We start from the raw sequence: 19,553 nt of genomic DNA, 5'->3' as shown, positions 1-19,553 counted from the left end.
CCAGGTTTGTGGGATTGGGCCCTGCATCAGGCTCCACGCTGAGCTTGGAGCCTGCTCAAAATTCTTTCTCCCTCTGCCCCTTCACTGCATGCTCTCTCTCAAAAAAAAGTTTGAAGTTCTAACGAAGCCAAATTTCTTTATTTTTTCTTTTATTGCTTAGATTTGGTGTCGTATTAAGAATCCATTGCCAAATACAAGGTCACGAAGACTTACCCCTATATTTCCTAAGAGTTTCATGAGTTTATTTTTTTTTAATGTTGGTTTTTTTTTTTTTTTTAATGTTTGTTTACTTCTGAGAGAGACAAAGCGTGAGCAAGGGAGGGTCAGAGAGAGGGAGACACAGAATCTGAAGCAGGCTCCAGGCTCTGAGCTGTCAGCATGAAGCCCAACACGGTGCTGGAACTCACAAGCCAACTTACAAGCCACGAAATCATGACCTGAGCCAAAGTTGGAAGCTTAACTAACTGAGCCACTCAGGCGCCCCTAAGGTTTATTTTTGAGAGAAAAAAGAGTGCATGTAAGTGGGGGAGGGGCAGAGAAAGGGAGACAGAGGATCCAAAGTGGGCTCTGTGCTGACATCAGAGAACCCAATGCAGGGCTCCATGAAATCATGACCTGAGCTGAAATCAGACATTCAACCAACTGAGCCACCCAGGCACCTCTAAGAATTTCATGATTTTAGCTCTTACATTTAGGTCATACATTTTTACAGTGTAACGCTAATATTACCACTGATCTCATCAGTGAATTCCTTAAATACGGGGATGTTGTCAAGCTCACAGCTGTAGATACATGTTTTCCAGAATTCTAATTTTCATTTGAAACCTGAAATTTTGGGAGTGCCTGGCTGGCTCAGTCGTGGAGTACGCGACTCAGTCTCAGAGTCGTGAATTTGAGCTCCACATGGGGTGCAGAGATTACTTAAAAATAAAATCTTTTAAAAAAATAAAAAAATGAAACCTCAGATTTTGTCATTGTTAGTAAATGCTGTCGTTTGTTTTCTTTGAATGACAGGTTCATTTCATTAATTTTTGAGAGAATGTCTGCCAGATACCTGAGTCTGAATAGGCATGGTGTGTCTGGCAATCACTCTTTCAAATGAATGGTTGTCCCAAGGGGAGAAAAGGGTCTAGTTCATCTTGTAACTCAAACAATTGCATGGATGCGCTTCCTGGAGATAACCATCATACTTTAAAACAGAAGTGCTTCATTTGTACCTCTAATTTATCACACAGAATATTGAGACATTTACTGAAGAGTAAAAAATTTAATGCAATTAATCATTTTTACTGCTTCATGAAAAACTATTTTTTTCATTTTCTTAAGTAATGTCTACCCAATGGGGCTTGAAGTCAGGACCCAACATCAAGAGTCACACACTGCACCGACAGAGCCAGCCAGGCTCCCCAAGGACTATTCTTTAAAAAAAAAAAATTTTTTTTTAATGTTTATTTATTTTTGAGAGAGACAGAGTGTGAACAGGGGAGGGGCAGAGAGAGAGGGAGACACAGAATCCGAAGCAGGTTCCAGGCTCTGAGCTGTCAGCAGAGAGCCCAATGCGGGGCTCAAAGCCACAAACCACGAGATCATGACCTGAGCCAAAGTCAGATATTCAACGGACTGAGCCACCCAGGTGCTCCTCCTTAAGGACTATTCTTATTTGAAACTGGCTTTTTTTCCCCTTTAAATGCATGTCAGGGAGATGGCAAAGTATATGGCTACTAGTGCAATTTGGTGCCACTGCTTTGATTCATACTAAGTAAGGCACCAGCATTTTTACCCATCATTATTTTTACAAATGTCAACAGAGTAAAAAAGGCATATAGCATTTAATATTTTTATGAAAACAATTTTGACATCATGAAAAGGATCTTGGAGGAAACCTCAAAAGATCCTTGGACCATACTTTAAGAACTGCTTTAAAGGCTGTGATAATAGTTTGTTAAATAACAAATATTCAACCAAGTAAGTTTTAAACATATTGGCTTTTTTATTCAATTAATGGATCAGGCGGCATCCCATCTGGCAAGTAGAGGGGAGCTCCAAAGGGCTATAGAAAAGGAAAGGTTTTATTTATTTATTTATTTATTTTTTTTTATAAATTTTTTTTTTCAACGTTTATTTACTTTTGGGACAGAGAGAGAGCATGAATGGGGGAGGGGCAGAGAGAGAGGGAGACACAGAATCGGAAACAGGCTCCAGGCTCTGAGCCATCAGCCCAGAGCCCGACGCGGGGCTCGAACTCACGGACCGCGAGATCGTGACCTGGCTGAAGTCGGACACTTAACCGACTGCGCCACCCAGGCGCCCCAGAAAAGGAAAGGTTTTAAAAGTAGAGAGGGAGTGGTAAAAAGGAAATTATTAGCAAAAATCCACTGTTTTATGCAAGGTCACCCTCCTAAGTGGAACAAAAAGGATCTATCAGTAAATTTCCTAGTGCTGACCAGGAAATTCCCATGTTAACTGGGTTGGGTAAAGGTTACATTTCTGGAGTTTGAAACTGCAGTTAGGTTAGGTATTATTATGTCCTGGCTTATGTCCTGGTCCTGTTATTAAGTCCTGGTAATGACTTGGGGCCTTATCCTAAGTGACACCATTTTGGGCCTGTGTGTGTATAAAACAAACAAACAAACAAACTTTTTTACAAGTTATGTATTTTAATCAGAAAAGTAAAAATTGAGACATTTCTAATCTTGAAGTTCTTGCCATTGAACTTGAGTGAAGTTTTCCTTGTGTATGGGCTATTTTATATTTTGTTTAAAAATGTGAATATGCCTTGGCTCCAGACCAGAATTTTACAGTAATTTAAGTGTAGAATTAAAAAAAGAAGAGATGGCTGTATATTAACTCATACATTAGATGTCTTATGTAGTTTCTTCAATCTAGAGAAACCATCAGTTCTGGAGTAGCACAGCCAGGGGAGAACAAACAGGTTCCTGTGGGGCTGATGTTTACCAATGCTGGGCTAGTATTGGGCTTCAGAGTCACCTGGGAACCTTTAGAAGTATAATATTTAAACCTCATCATTACTGCTACCACCACCTACCCACCCACCCCCACCAAAAGATTCTGTTTTAATAGTCTAGCAAGCTGATTTGTTTTGTTTGTTTTGTTTTGTTTTGTTTTGTTTTGTTTTGTTTTGTTTTGTTTTGTTTTACGAGCTCTCTAGTGATGGTGATGTGCAAACCAGCTTTGAGAATCTGTAACCTGGGGTGTTTTTAAAAGCCAAATGTGAGAAGCTTGAATTTGAAGAAATTTTATCTACAACCTTTTATCTGCTTGTAGGCTCTTTTTATAAATGTGTTTTTTAAATTTATCAGGAAGAATATTTAATATTTCGTCTTTTCACTCTCTCAGAATTTGATCCTCCAGCTCCCTTTGTCACTCGTTTTTTGAACACAAGAGCGATGAAGGAAACCTTTAAGAGCTACATGGAATTGCTTGTTAGCATCGCTTTGGACCCTGACACAATGCAAGCCTTAGAGAAGAGCAATGGTACAGTCTGCTAAGTAGTACTTTCTTGGTAGTGCTTCATGGATCTTCTTTATTCTTATCTGTTAGTTATGTGTTTAGTATGTAGGTTTTCTAATAGATATCTGTATATTGTCAGTTCACATGTTCATGATACTGATTCCTGTCTTTTCATGAATTGTCAATATTTGAACAAATTTATATTGAGGGATTTTTTTAGATTGAATGTCTTTTTATTGATTCCTACTCATGGGAAAATTATGTAACTACCCACTAGTTTCTTTCAATTCTAAATCTTTGTCATCCTTATAACATTTCACTAAGTGTCTATGTTACACGCAAGGTCCAGAGGTCAACACATTCTGCTTTCTAATGATTGGAAAGATGAAGTGGATAATAATGGTATAAAGATTAAAATCACATTATTTGTGTCTCATAAAAGATACATCACCAAATAATTATATTCTAATCAATTAATAATAAAACAGTGTATGCATTAGGTTACATTCATTAATATTATTCCTTTATATTCTTCCTTTAGTAACTTTTCCTTACAGTAAAATAGAGATGAGATTGATATCTGAAATAACTGGTGACTCATATATTTAATGTTGCTTGCTAATATTTACTACTCATCTACTGTAGCATTCACCAAGGAAGCTACAAGAGGGAATGAAAGGGTTGTTAATGAGTCAGTTTCCATCACCCTCCTATCAAAATGATTGTATGCATGTATGATCAAAAGATAGTAACAAAAATCACTAACAATATACTTCAACAGTAATGCCTAATAATACATATGTTATTTCCACATACTTTGATATACATTATTCTGTTTTACTCCCAAAACAATTCAGACAGCCATTTTGTGGATGAAGACAGTGAGGCACCTAGAGGTTAAGTGTCTTGCTTAAGAGCCCACAATTTGCATGTAGAAGCAAAAGGATTACAATCTCAAGTCTTCTAATTTTTGGTCCATTGTTTTTTGACCGTATCAGAGACAGTAATCCATTCATCAGTCTAAAATTTTAGAGTCCTGTAGACCTGGAAGAGACATTAGAGATTATCTAGTCTAAAACATTTATTTTGTAGACTAAGGTTCAAAAAGATTAAATGTATTTCATAGTTATAGAACAACTTAATCATTGAATAACCACAATTAAAACCCATAGTTAATTCCCCACATCAGTGTTTTCACCATTAAATGTTTTCTCTCAATCAAAACCCCTTGCATCATACAACATACATTTCTTAGTAATGGCAATTCCTGGGTAGTTGTATTTTAATTGATTTTTTTTTCTGTTGCTTATCATTGTTTTCTGATTTTTCTCTATTTGATATAAGGGGGAAAGACTTTAATGCTTATATTTTATTTTTTTTAATGGTAACATTTTTAAAATATCCACAGCTGTTTAAACCTTGTTTTGTGAAATGTAAATTCTTACAGTTTTTGAACAGATTTAATCACTACTAGAAAGATAAAAGAAAGCTATCACAGTGTGTATCTAAGGTGAGTGACCTCAGAATGCATTCCTCACTAAGGACTTTTTCTTCAATGCGAGGAAGTGTTCTTCTGCTGGTCACTGCTTGTGTTTGTATTCCAAATATAAAGAATACTTTTATTCATCTATGAAATTAGCGGCCAGATTCTGAGGATTACACATACGTTTTCAGAATGGTCATTAAAGGTAGTGTTATAAAATGTATTATTATGCTGATAATTTGAGAAATAATCTAGTAACCTAAAATATTTAATACAGCACCAAAAGTAATTAATTCTCCAATGAAAGTGCTTTTTTTTAAAAAAGATCTTAAAGTTTTAGAGGGGTGAAAAAGAAAGTAAAAAGTTTTGGTTAGAAATCTTTATCATACTTTTACTCTCTCCTTTTCTGAAATAACTATTTTGACTCCTCTGTTGTGTTTTTGAAACTGGATTTTGATCATTTTTCTTCCCCTACTTTTTCTTTGGCCCAAACTACAGTTAAATTAAGACTATCATATTTGGTATTTTATAGATTTTTATAATGTCAGATAAATCTATATTTTGTAATATGATTATTGTTCAGATGATAAATGAGGTCTGGAGAAACTAGGCAGTCTGCTCACTGGTCATGGTAGCTGTCCTCAATCAATTCTGGTGGCAGAGACAGGGCTAAAACCCAGGACTTCTGATCCTGTCCTCATACTGTGCTGTTTCTTTCTCAGGTTGGCTATTGCAAACCTATTTTTTCAAGTTACCTTTTGTTCAGAAAGCTACATGTCCAGTATTTTTAAAGTAATATTTACATACACCAATGAATTTAATATCTTAGCTTTGAGGAAAACTTGGATTTTTAACAAGTTTTTATGTTGATAGTTTATCCTGTTACAATAAATTTTTATCTTGTTTTAGATGAGCTCCTTTTGCCTCATATGAAAAAAATAGATAGTATGCTGAATGATAACCGAAAGAGACTTCTTTTGAATCTTCATTTGGATCAGCCATTCAAGGTATTTCCTTCAGATGATTTATTAGCAAACTCACTGGCAATCATAGTCTTAAGAATAATAGGCAAGAAATTTATGAAAGGCACTCTCAGTTTTATAAAATTTTTCACCAAACGAAAATTTAGTTTTTATTCATTATGAGTCTGTTTAGCTTGTCTTTTCATTTTATTAAGCTATTAAGCAGATTCTTAGTGTTAATCATTTGCTTTTTTTTTTTTTTTTTTTTTTTTTTGCTTAAGTTCATTTTTTAGGCTTTTATATTTATCTAGAATTCCTGCTACATAATAATTTCCAAATATTTTCAAAAGTACTTACTTGGGGTGCCTGGGTGGCTCAGTCGGTTGAGCGACCGACTTCGGCTCAGGTCATGATCTCGCGGTTTGTGGGTTCAAGCCCCGCGTCGGGCTCTGTGCTGCCAGCTCAGAGCCTGGAGCCTGCTTCTGATTCTGTGTCTCCCTCTCTCTCTGACACTCCCCCACTCATGCTCTGTCTCTCTCTGCCTCAGAAATAAATAAACATTAAAAAAAATTTTTTAAAAAAACAAAAGTACTTCCTTTAAACTACCAAATTCCAGTCTTATTTTTCTTTTAAACCTTTTCAAAATTTTCACATTTCATCTATAATTAGAATTGGCCTTTTCTTAGCATAGTTATAAAAATTTCCTTTATTTGTCTGATTTACTCAATATCTGAGGAAAAGTTATCTTAACATAATGGTAGATATATATAGTTTAAATTGGTCTTGGTGTCATCAGAAATATAGAACAATAAGAAGCTAATCTAAACACAGAAAAATTTATCACAGAAGCTACCTAGTAATCAAGTTTTTCCAGCTTTTTCTTTTTTTCTTTAATTTTTTTATTTATTTTTGAGAGAGAGCACATGTGTGCTCACACAAGCGGGGGAGGGACAGAGAGAGAGAGAGAGAGGGAGACACAGAATCCGAAGCAGGCTCCAGGCTCTGAGCTGTCAGCACAGAGCCCGACACGGGGCTCAAATTCACGAGCCGTGAGATCATGACCTGAGCCGAAGTCGGACGCTCAACCAACTGAGCCACCCAGGTGCCCCGAAATGTTATATGTTATACTTTTAATAAGAAAAGCTGAGGGGCTTCTGGGTGGCTCAGTCGGCTAAGCATCCGACTTCGGCTCAGGTCATGATCTCACGGCTCGTGAATTTGAGCCCCGCGTCGGGCTCTGTGCTGACGGCTCAGAGCCTGGAGCCTGCTTGGGATTCTGTGTCTCCCTCTCTCTCTGCCCCTCCCCCGCTCATGCTCTGTCTCTCTCTGTCAAAAATAAATAAACATTAAAAAAATTTTTTTTTAAGTATAACATATAACGTTTAGAATCTTTTGATCATATCTACCTTGGGAAAAGTTTTTTTATACATTTGTATGTCTTTTCATTTTTATAAATAGAATTTCTTTTTTATTTTTCTTTAATGTTTATTTTTGAGAGAGAGGGAAGGAGGGGCAGAGAAAGAGGGAGACAGAGAATCTGAAGCAGACTCTGGACTATCAACTATCTGATATCAGTGCTATCAGTACAGAATCTGACACGGGGCTTGAACCCACAAACTGTGAGATCATGGCCTGAGCCAAAGCTGGATGCTCAACTGACTGAGCTACCCAGGCACCCCTGGACTTTATTTTTATAGCAGTTTTAGGTTCACAGCAAAACTGAACAGAGTACAAAGAGTTCCCATCTACCCCACATGAACAACCTGCCCCATTATCAACATCTCCCACCAAAGTGGTATATTTGTCACAATTGATGAACCTACATTGATGTATCTTTATAACCTGAAGTCCACAGTTTGCATGGACTCTCTTGGTGTTGTACATTCTATCAGTTTGGAGACGGTATAATGACATGTTATCTACTATTAAAGTGTTATACAGAGTACTTTCACTGTCCTGAAAATCCTCTTTGCTGTATTCATCCCTCCCTACCCACTTAACCTCTTGCAACCACTGATCTTTTTACTCTCTCTATAATTGTACCTTTTCCAGAATGTCCTATAGTTGAAAACTATACCGTATGTGGTCTTTTCAGTTTGGCTTCTTTCACTTACTAATAAGAATTTAAGATTTGGGGGCACCTGGCTGACTCAGTTAGTAGAGCATGCAACTCTTATCTAGGGGTCATGAGATCAAGCCCCACATTGGGTATAGAGCCTACTTAAAAAATAAAAGGGTGCCAGAGTGGCTTAGTCAGTTAAGCATCCAATTCTTGATTTCAGCTCAGGCCATGGTCTCACAGTTCGTGGGATTGAGCCCCCGTCCCATAACAGGCTCTGCACTGACAGCATGGAGCCTGCTTGGGATTCTCTCTTTCCTCTCTCTCTCTCTCTCTCTCTCTCTCTCTCTCTCTGTCTCTGCCCCTTCTCTGCTTGCACACATATGCACGCACACTCTCTCTCAAAATAAATAAACATGAAAAAATATAAAAAAATAAAGATCTGGGGGCGCCTGGGTGGCGCAGTCAGTTGAGCATCCGACTTCAGCCAGGTCACGATCTCACGGTCCGTGAGTTCGAGCCCCGCGTTGGGCTCTGGGCTGATGGCTCGGAGCCTGGAGCCTGTTTCCGATTCTGTGTCTCCCTCTCTCTCTGCCCCTCCCCCGTTCGTGCTCTGTCTCTCTCTGTCCCAAAAATAAATAAAAAACTTAAAATAAATAAATAAATAAATAAAAATAAAGATCTGTAAAATAACTTGTTTTAAAAAAAAAGAATTTTTTCTGCCATGTCTTTTTATGGCTTGGCAGCTCATTTCTTTTACCACTAAATAATATTCCATTGTCTGAATGTACCACAGTTTATCTGTTCATCTACTGAAGGACATATTTGATTGCTTCCTAATCTTGGCAGTTATCAATAAAGCTAGTATATAAACATATGTGTGAAGGTTTTTATGTGGATGTAAGTTTTCAGCTCATTTGGGTAATTTGTATAGCTTTTTCACATCCCTATTTTATCCAGACTCCACATAAAAGTGAAAATTGGCTTCATTTTACTAGGTAAAAATTAAGGCTCTGAGATTGAGTTCAAAGTTAAATGACACCAGAGTTGCCTGGCTGGCTCAGTCAACAGAGCATGTGATCCTCAGGGTCATGAGATCTAGCCCCACGTTGGTTGCAGAGTTTACTTAAAAAAATCAAAAGTTAAATGACACCAAACTACTAATAGTCCTGTATCATTCACAGACGTGCACTTACAGACAAAAAAGTCAAAAGGTAGTAAGAAGCCTGGTACTAAGAATTTGGTCTGCAGACTGCAGTCCAGTATTTTCTGCTTAACTGCTATTATCAACTGAAATTTAGAAAATACCTTGCTTTCTGCAGAGAAGGGAATGCTTTTAGATGTGTGTTTTCTAAAAGTTTACCAAATCTTAAAAATGAGCAGTTTGAGGTACCCCCCCCTTTTTTTTCAAGTAATCTCTATACCCAATATGGGGCTCAAACTTCCTCCCTAGAGATCAAGTCTCCCGCTTTACAAACTGAACCAGCTAGGCTCCCCTTGGCTAGCCATTTAGAAATGTTAAACCCGTTCTGGGGCACCTGGGTGGCTCAGTCAATTAAGCGGCCAACTTCAGCTCAGGTCATGATCTCAAAATCATGCGTTCGAGCCCTGTGTCAGGCTCTGCACTGACAGCTCAGAGCCTGGACCCTGCTTTGGATTCTATGTGTCCCTCTTTCTCTGCCCCTCCCCTGCATTTCCTCTCTCTCTCTCTCTCTCTCTCTCTCTCTCTCTCTCTCTCTCAAAAATAAATAAACGTTAAAAAAAAAAAGGAGGGGCGCCTGGGTGGCTCAATCAGCTAAGCGTCTGACTTCACCTTAGGTCATGATCTTGCAGTTTGTGGGTTCAAGCCCTATGTTGGGCTCTGTGCTGGCAGCTCAGAGCCTGGAGCTTGCTTCAGATTCTGTGTCTTCCTCTCTGTCTTCCCCTTCTCACTCACTGTCTCTCTCTCAAAACATTTGTGTGAAGGCTTTTGTGTGGGAAAAAAAAGGGGGGGAATGTTAAACCAGTTCTATAATAACTTGTATTAAAATAAAAGCCACCACTTGAAATTTAATAGACTCTGTAGATATTTAAAGCTTATGCGATAGTTTATAATGAACAACTGAAAAATTAGTTTTCATATTATCTTCACAGAAAAAAACCAATTTCTAATTTTGAAATTAGTTATTAATTTTTATTATTTTCATTTACAGCGTTTTGCATTTTAAAACCAAAATACAAACAGTAGATTTTAAAAGATTGTCAGTCCTCTAGAAATAATTAACACCATTACTCATGATGATCTTAGTAATTTTAGGAATCCTAAAGCTTTTTGAAGTAAATCATGTTCTGTTTTCCTCAGAAATCCATGTGCTTCCAATCATCTTTAGCATCTTGTCACAGAAAGTACTTGGGAACCCATACAGAGTTTGGAAGAGGTGGCCCTAAAGGTTGTAACTGTTTATAAAACAGTATAGCCTGTCAAATGGTAATTACATTCTGAATAATCAAAATAATGGAGGCACTTGAACCTGTATATTGTCAGAATTCAAAATAGTAAATGATAGTGGTTACTCAATTTAATCTTTTAAAACAACTTTTTCTTTTTTTTTTTTTTTTTAAGTAAACTCTATGCCCAACATAGGCTCAAACTCACAACCCTGAGATCAAGAGTCACACACTCCACCACCTTAAAACAATACTTAAACTAGTTAAATTTAGCTATAAAGATCATTCGTTATTGTTTGTGGCTTTTCATGATTTACCAAGTAGGTAAGGGCATAAATGTGCCAGTGACTTTTAAAGAATGGATTAGAGGAACACTTGGGTGGCTCAGTCAGTTAAGTGTCAGACTTTTGATTTCAGCTCAGGTCATGGTCTCACAGTTCCTGAGATTTAGCCCCATGTCAGGCTCAGCACTGAATGCGCAGAGCCTGCTTGGGATTCTCTCTCTTCTTTAAAAATAAATAACAATTAAAAAAAAAAAAGTGTGGACTAGAATTGGTTTGGCTATATGACCACTAACTTGTCAGTGAGTAACTACTGTGTCATTGTGGCCAAAAAATTCATCAAGACCTGTTTTAGACTCTCTTAACACAACCATAGTCAAAAAAGGCAGAGGAGTAGTGAAGCCAGAGAAGTATTATGATGCTGCTCATTTTCACTGTTCTCATCCTCACCTGTGATCCAATGAATTCTTTATAGCAGGGGTTGGCCAAGTTGAATTGGTAGAGCTTTGGAGAAACATATGCCCCTCTTTCCCCTACTTTGAAGCCACAGAGAGGCATTACTAGAACTCCCTGCCTCATTAAGGAGTCCCTACAGTGCCATGTGCTGTTGGCATAAAGCAGGTCATAAGGCTCACTCAGATTTAAGGGATGAGGAAATAGATTCCACATCTTGATGGAAGAGCTACAAAGAATTTGTAGCTATGTTTAATACCCGTGTATATATCTGTATTGTATATATTTACCACATGCCATCTGTACCCTCTGCATATTCGTGTGTGTACTAAGCATAAATGTATGTATGTATTTTTTTCTGTATTTTTTAAAATAAATTTTGAATAGCTGAAAGTAGTTTAGTTTTCTTCTGATGTCAGTTATTTTTGCTTTATTTTAAAGAATGCTTTGGAAAGTTTTCCTGAACTAACAATAATTACCCGTGACTCTAAAGCAAAAAGTGGGGGTTCTGCTATTTCTAAAATCAAAATGAATGGCAAAGCTTATAATAAGAAAACTCTAAGGACTTCTAAAACAACCACCAAATCTGCACAAGTAAGTAGATATTGATTGATAAAATTATACCTTTTCCACTTAATATAATTCCTATTTAAAACATTGAAACAAGCAAATATTTTACTAAATTTTGTTGTAAATATGAAATCTTTTCAGATACGCATGAGCAGCTCCAGCTCAAGGAACAGGGATTTGGTCTTATTCTTTGTGTTTCTCCATCGTTCAGCAGGGTATCTGCATGTGGTTAGTGCTCGCAGATTTTTAAACTAGATTAATAGGCAAGGAATCACCTGATGCCTGTATTTATATTTTATATATACTTTTTACCATTGGATACAAATGCATATAGATAAGTGAGCATACACATTTCCATGAGATTCAATATTCCATATCTGTAAAATTATTGAAATTGGAATTCACTCATTTTCAAACATAGTCTAAATTATTGCCTTTTCAGAAAACAGTTTTACCAATCAATTCCACATCAAAAATATATTCTGTAGAAACAGATTCACAAATGCATAAAAACATATGCCCTTGCTCATTGTGCAGTTGTTTGTAAGAGCAATCCAGTTATGCTTTGCCAGTAGGAGATTGGACAAAGAGCCATCCAGGTAATGTAATACTATGTACTTTTTAAAAAGAGACTCATTCATTCTTTCAGTAAAATATTTTGAGTGCCTACAGTTTGTAAATACAGTTCTAAGTACTAGGAATATAACAGTGAAAAATGATCAAAAATCCCTGCCCTCATATCATTTATAGTGGCAGGGGGGATATATGTAATAAATAGATATTCAAGTTTTAGTTAGGAAAAAATAAGTTCTAAAAAATAGAGTTGCAGAACAACATGTATAGTAGGATTTCCTTCCCATTACAGAATGAGAGTTATTAATACGTAGTATATACCTCGAGGGAAAATATGAAAGAATATATACCATGCTGTTAATCTTGTTTATCTCTAAAGCAAGAGATTATAGATTCTTATACTTTATAAGCCATCTGACATGTTTACTGTTTAAATTTTTTCTATGTTTAAACTTTTTGAAATAGTGTGTGTTTATATTCAGGAAAAAGAGTGAAGGTTTTAAAATACAATTTAAATTCTTAATCGAATAAGCCTCTTGTCCATATTTAAGCATATATCTAGCCATATTAGTCATTTATTTTTAAGATTTCCATTGAGACTTTTGGTCTAGTGTTCTTGGAAAAAGTATTCGCAGCTCAAATATTCCATGAAATAAATATACCTATAAACTCTTTTCTTTTTATAGGAGTTTGCTGTTGATCCAGAGAAAATACAGCTGTATTCTTTGTATCATTCACTCCATCATTACAAATATCATGTTTATCTGATATGTAAAGATGAGGTAATTTTTTTCACTTATTTAAAAATGAAAATTTTTTTCTGAACTTTTAAGGATTCCATACCTATCGTGGTTTTTTAATGTTTTAAAGAAAACTGTTGAAAAATATGTCCCTCTATTGTCCTGTAAATAATGTTATTCTGAGTATCTCTGTTATGTGTTGTGCTCATATTAATCTGAGGCTCTTAGGGAAGCTGTAAGTGGTAATGTTTTTAAGCTATTATGCTTACTTACCTTGCCATAATAAATGGTACTTTATTTCATTTTCTTCTCCCATAATACAGAATGATCCTGCTTTAATTCACTTCAGGCACTGCTTTGACATCCTGCTGTCTTCCTTATCACTAGAATGGCCTCATCCCACTTAACTGCAGAGAAAGGGATTTTTGTGCCTTGGCAGGAAGAAATGATAGTTAAAATTTAATTGTAACTTTTAAGTATCATAATTAAGGTTGCTCAGAAATTATATATGACCATACTACCACTTTGTAGGTGGGATAATAAAGTTCAATTTCCTCAAAGGTTTAATGGTTCTAGACAGTAGTATCTTTTTTGACCAGCACTACCAGTTTTTTAATAAAGAGTTAAGTTGGCCCAAGGCTATACTTGATGTGTTTGATGATAATGTGCTGGAAAGATGGTCGTGCAATATATGTTGAATATTTTTACAATGCTCTGAAATGTAGAATTGACCCCAAAATTGGCCACTTAAATTTAACACAACTGGAAGCAATTGAGAAAGTTTGAGCCATTTTTTTCTAGCTTCCTCCTTGCCCTTCTGGAACTAAAAATGATAGGATTAGACTTCACCTGAATTTATGTGACATAATCATTCTCCATGGATGGAATTTGTTTTTTAAAGCAGTATTTGTAGGTGGATTCATAAATCCTTTTCATTCGAGATCTAGAAACAGTGAGCTCTTATTAAGAGCTAATAAAGGGATAAGTATAAGCTAATGTGGCAATTCTCTTTATTTTAGATTTCTTCTGTGCAGAAAAGAAATGAAGACTTAGGACAGGAAGAAATTGTTCAACTTTGTATGAAAAATGTAAAATGGGTAGAAGACCTGTTTGAAAAATTTGGAGAACTTCTAAATCATGTACAGCAGAAATGTTCCTAACATTTCCACAAAAATTCCGTCTATTTTATAGCACTAATGAACTGGCAGAGGCGGGTGGTTGAAGGGGGTGCAGAGCCTCAGATAACTGAATGTCAGGCAGTGGTCTCCTGCGGGCACACCTGCTTTGACCATAGAACTTGCATCATGACCTCTGCTGAAGGACAGCGGTGCTGCCCAGGAAGTCAGTCCTTTGGAAATGGACCTAAAACCCTACCACGTTTTTATCCTAATGAATGACTTTTCTATTTTGTAAACCATTGGGTAACTGAGTTTTATTTTCAGAAATGTTTTTTGACAAATGATGAAGCATGCACTAAATATAATTTTTCTTTATGGCTAGAGAAATAACACTTACGTAACTTGATTATTTTTTCCTGACTCTGACTAAATACCAGAATGAAAGAGAGGTGGCACAGAAAGCATATGTTTATATTCATGTCTGGCCACAAAATGGAAAGTATTGTACATTATGTAAACAGATCTGGTGTGATGTGACATTTTGTATGAGAATATCCTCAATTTAAAATATGAAATTCAGAAACTGCATTCTGCTTTACGAACTCCTTTTACTCTTAACATGTTCAGGAAACTGGATGTGGAATTGGTGCAATTCTAGGACTGCTTTTTGTGTCAATTATATTGTAATGAGAAAAACAATGACATACTATTTTCCCTATCTCGAAGAATATTTTCGTTTATACTGTTTTTCCTTTGGAAAAATTTTCAATTGTACATTTTATTTCACTAATAGTTGTATTTTTCACAAGGAAAATGTTGTGGTTATAATTAAGTTTGATGTATCTGTACTACACTTTCCATTATTTTCAGTAAATCTTATTTAGTTATATATGGAATTTCTATTGTGAATTCTATCTTGAGGTAACCATTTTTGTTTATACAGATTTGCTTCAGTGTTATCCACAATATGCATTCAGTACTAGAATTAGTTTAGCTTTATAAATGGAGTTGTGTTAGACACTGCAGTAATTTTCTTATTCATGAAAGTAAATTTCTTACTAAACTAGTACTTGATAAACTGATTTGTCAAATCAAAATTCACCACGTTATACGTTTGGAAGAATGAAATTTATGATTAGGCTACATGCAGTGTTAAACACAGCTTACCTAACTCTTAGAACTGCAAGTGGTAGAACTCTCCTTTGGTGCCTTTCCAACCTTTATACATGCTGTTGTAGCTTTCTTTAGTTTGATAGCTAGTGTTTCAAGTAGTATAGCTGAGACAGTGAATGTATTAGGTTCAACATGACCTTTTGTTTTATTTGTGTTTGCCAACAGGATGCCTTATTTGTTTGAGAAAAAGATTTACTAGTGTCCTTCTAAATGATCTCCTTTTTTAGGATTCTAAAGAAGTTGTTAATCATCATACTTTTTGTTTATTTTACCACCGTTTAGTGCCTTAAGCCCTATCAAGAAAGCAGTGTTACTGCTCAATGCCCAAATAAGACATGCTTATGTGGACATTGCTGTTGTCTTGATTTTGAGTTAACAGGCCAACTTCTTATACTTAAAACCTTGCTAAATTGGCAAAGAATTAAAGATAACATGTGACTTGATTTGAGAGTAAAACATTGTAGCATTGGGTAGAAAATGAGTGAGTTAAGCTTACATATTTATTTTTGATGGTTATCTTATTAAAAGCAATAATTCTTAATCCAACAATCCTTGTACCTGCCATTAGATGAGATAATAATAGAAGTTTCTCTCAAGGGTTAAATGTTCCACTTCTGAAAGTTTCTAAAAAGACCTGTTTAAATAGTTGATTTTGAAAACAAAAATAACCTATTAGATTCATTTTGCCTAACTCAAATGAGAGACTTACCAGTGAGAGCATCATAAAATTAATTTCACCAGGTGGAGAAGAGTAGGAAGCAGCCATATTTCTTTCTGATATTGACTCTGGACAGAATCGGTTTCTTTCGTTTCCAAAGTGCAGAGTAGATAACTACATCTCCTAATGTAGTGTTCTAAGTACATAAGTACATGTCTTTCCTCCCTCAGTTTAACTTTCCTGAATCATTGATGGTTGAAATGCCATCATGCATTTAGGTAACACTTGAAGTACATGTTTGAAATCACGAGCCACATTTCCTTGTTAAGGCCCATGGAAAACAGGTACATTTCCTTAAAGTTAATCTTATGTTTCCTATAGAAAATAACCCATTTCCTCTTCAACTGCAGTTGTCCTCAAAATGTTTGCAGTTGTATTCATTTTAGTAAAACAAGTGTTTTCATAATGTCAGAGGCCAAGTCTGTGATAACTGCCTGCAGGAGACCCAGTTGTTTGGCACTGTCTTCTCTCATTTGATCATTAATATAGGCAAGGGCCTCAAACTCGGGCCTTCGCAAAAAGTGGGACTATTATTATGATAACCATTCATGAGTCCTTTCTTTGTATGAAGTTGAATAAATACCTAGCTGATTAGCATTCACATTCCTTGCCACGGAGTTTGAAATTTGTAGTATAGAAATAATTTTAGGTTGTAGATAGAATTAAAGAGGTAAAGCACACATTGCCACAACCCAATGATAAACATTTTTAAGAAAGATTGGATTTTCCTTCCTGCAGATATATCTGGAAATAATATAAAAAATCAGTTTGTGTTGGTGTTTATTTGTAGTTCAGACTGGTGGTTGTAGAAGGAGCTTCCTTGTTCCCATTTTCATAATAATCCAGTTTCCACTTATTTGATCTCTAATGAAGTCACAAACTTATGATGATGTGAATTTATCATAGTAAGTCAACAATACAAACTGTCCACTCTTCTTTTACACTATCAAATAGAAAACATTGGTGAGGTGCAAAAATCTTAATTTAAAACAGGAGACGTTCAGATTATCTTTAAGTTTCTAAATTTCTTTAAGTTTCTAAAACTTGAAAATGATAGGTGACTCATATATTATTACTGGTTTCAAAGCTTTCCTCACATTTTTTAAAGTCTCACTTTCCTTTTAATATATATATTTATTTTTGTTGAAACAGCTGTTTTCCAATCTATGATTTTGAAGATACACCAATAAAAACCCAATGTAGCAGCAGGGTTATTAAATCAGCTTTGGGTCCCAAAAGTTGCTTCAGATGTGCAAGTTGTGAATTTTATTGTATTTGTAGAATACAGTTTTTGTTTTGAACTACAGTTTCATCTGCTTCTCAAAAATGATTTTCAAACAGAGTGAACTGTCCCGGGATAACTGCTTCTACCCATGTCAATTGCATTTGACACGTAACTGCACAAATGAACAATGTACACTATTGGTTGTGCATTAACTTACATGTACAACTTTTGGCATCTATGTTCACAAATGCATGTTTTCGAAAATCACCTTTATTTATAAGTGACAATGATTGAAGTTAAGGATACAAAGAAACCTGCATTTGTAGCCCAGAGTTTTAAGTGGTCCATAACACAATGTATGGAAATGTGAAAGACAATTTTGTATATTTGTTTGTTACTAACTCAGATCATTAAAATGAAAACAATTTTTTAAACAACAAAATCAGAATGTTTTGAGGGTTTGTTTTTTTTTTTTAAGAATTGAAAACTGAGGTATTCTATTATCTAAAAGCATCATCATGTTATAGATTCTTCACACAACACCTATTTTGTAAAGTCCTATTGTAAAGTTATTAGGTACAAATCTATATTAACTATTGAATATGTAAAAACGAGTTTATCCTGATTCATTAATTTTCAGAGTAATAATATCCTGCCTTTACCTTCATATGCTATTTTAAAACATTAAGTATTCCAAGTAAATACATGCTCAGCATATTTGCTGTGTTTTAAAATAGTTTTTTCCAAGAATCTTTACACCCAACGTGGGGCTCAAACTCACGACCTGATATCGAGAGTTGCATGCTCTACCGACTGAGCCAGCCAGACACCCCAATTAATTTTGATTGTAAAAGCACATTTCAATCCTTGACTTATTTTACATTATTCAAAACCAAATCTTCAATCAATGATCTCTATCAAAAATTGTTTTAAAATTTTGTAACGTCCCTGTTTTATTCTCCATTGGTTGCTAAAATTGTGTTAATTTTCAGAAATAGTCATTATTCAAATATCGTAGAAAATAGTCATTAAAATTATATTGCAAACCTAAATGATAACACTTCTACACTGCTTTATTAATGTCTTGTTACTTTCTGGTTCTTTTTATTAGTGTTTTTTTTTTATTTTTTTAATGTTCTTTTAATTTTTTTAAGTTTATTTTAAGAGAGACAAAGACAGTGCGAATGGGGGAAGGGCATAAAGAGAGGGAGAGAGAATCTCAAGCAGGCTCCCAGCTGCCAGTGCAGAGCCCAATGTGGGGCTTAACCCACAAAACTGTGAGATTATGACCTGAGCTGAAACCAAGAGTCAGACTGAGCCATAGGTGCCCCTAAGGTTTTCTTTCTAATGTTTATTTTAGAGAGAGAGAGCATGAGCAGAGGAGGGGCAGGGAGAGAGGGAGACACAGAATCCAAAGCAAGCTCCAGCCTCTGAGCTGTCAGCACAGAGCCTGACGTGGGACTCGAACTCAGGAACTTTGAGATACGATCTGAGCCAAAGTCAGACACTTAACCAACTAACCAACTGAGCCATCCAGGTGCCCCATTAGTGTTTTTTAAAATGAATTTTGTATCTCAGAGGAGCTCTCTAAAATCAATTATTTAACCTGACTTTCTCAAGAAATACGTGTAAGAGGAGACTTGTTTTCCATATGGAAATGTTTTTATTACCAGAAAAATAATAAAGTTACATACTTATTGTATGAAAAAAAGTCACAAAATATGAAAATGTAAAGAAAAAGGTATAAACCACTCTCAATATTAAGTCTTAACATCAGCCCAGAACATGCTTTCAATTCCCAATTTGGGATGGGTCACAAAATTAGGTATTAGCGATTAGCCCTTTTCTGTGGTGTGACTTTAAGTAAATTCTTAGATTTCAGAGATACTTGTGTTTAAATGAAAATGAAAAGGCACATTCCAAAGGGAAATAGAAACTATCTGGATTATTGTTCATTTTAGGTTATATGTGTGTATATATATATATATATATATATATATATATCTGTTCAGTTAGCATGAATAATTTAGAGCTGACCGGTTTCAAATAAAAGGAAGATAGAATTACCTAGTAGTCTGTTGTTAAACCTTACCTATTTTGTGATGTTAATCAGGAGTCCAGAAATTGCTTTGCAAGAATCACTTCTGTTTTACATATAATTTACCTGTAACACACTGAGATGTTTTCACCCGTAGCAAATACAGATTTTCTTTTAATTTAGCTCCTTACAATATTTAGAATAAGGCAACAATGAAAATCATTTAAGACCTAGAATAAAAAATAATGGACATGGTAGAAAT

The 19,553-nt window shown here is 35.5% G+C and overlaps 1 protein-coding gene across 4 annotated transcripts in view; it reads left to right on the top strand.

The window, feature by feature from the left end:
• Positions 1 to 17,701, top strand: part of QSER1 (glutamine and serine rich 1) — an 84,619-nt gene extending 66,918 nt beyond the window's left edge. For 3 of the 4 annotated variants that reach the window (XM_040495512.1, XM_040495514.1, XM_040495511.1), the window contains 5 exons: positions 3,358 to 3,495; positions 5,864 to 5,961; positions 11,578 to 11,730; positions 12,966 to 13,061; positions 14,039 to 17,701. In XM_040495512.1, the coding sequence (XP_040351446.1) occupies positions 3,358 to 3,495; positions 5,864 to 5,961; positions 11,578 to 11,730; positions 12,966 to 13,061; positions 14,039 to 14,179 (626 nt within the window). In that variant the 3' untranslated portion in view covers positions 14,180 to 17,701. Of the gene's footprint in view, positions 1 to 3,357; positions 3,496 to 5,863; positions 5,962 to 10,316; positions 10,443 to 11,577; positions 11,731 to 12,965; positions 13,062 to 14,038 lie in introns of those variants that run through there. The other variant, XM_040495513.1, reaches the window with a different exon arrangement.
• Positions 17,702 to 19,553: the final 1,852 nt, after the last annotated feature.

Source organism: Herpailurus yagouaroundi, unplaced genomic scaffold (assembly GCF_014898765.1).
Source record: "Herpailurus yagouaroundi ecotype Mexico unplaced genomic scaffold, PumYag 187, whole genome shotgun sequence".
NCBI classification, from domain to species: domain Eukaryota; kingdom Metazoa; phylum Chordata; class Mammalia; order Carnivora; family Felidae; genus Herpailurus; species Herpailurus yagouaroundi.
Note: the sequence above shows the minus strand (reverse complement) of the source record. Positions and strands in the feature narration are given on the sequence as shown.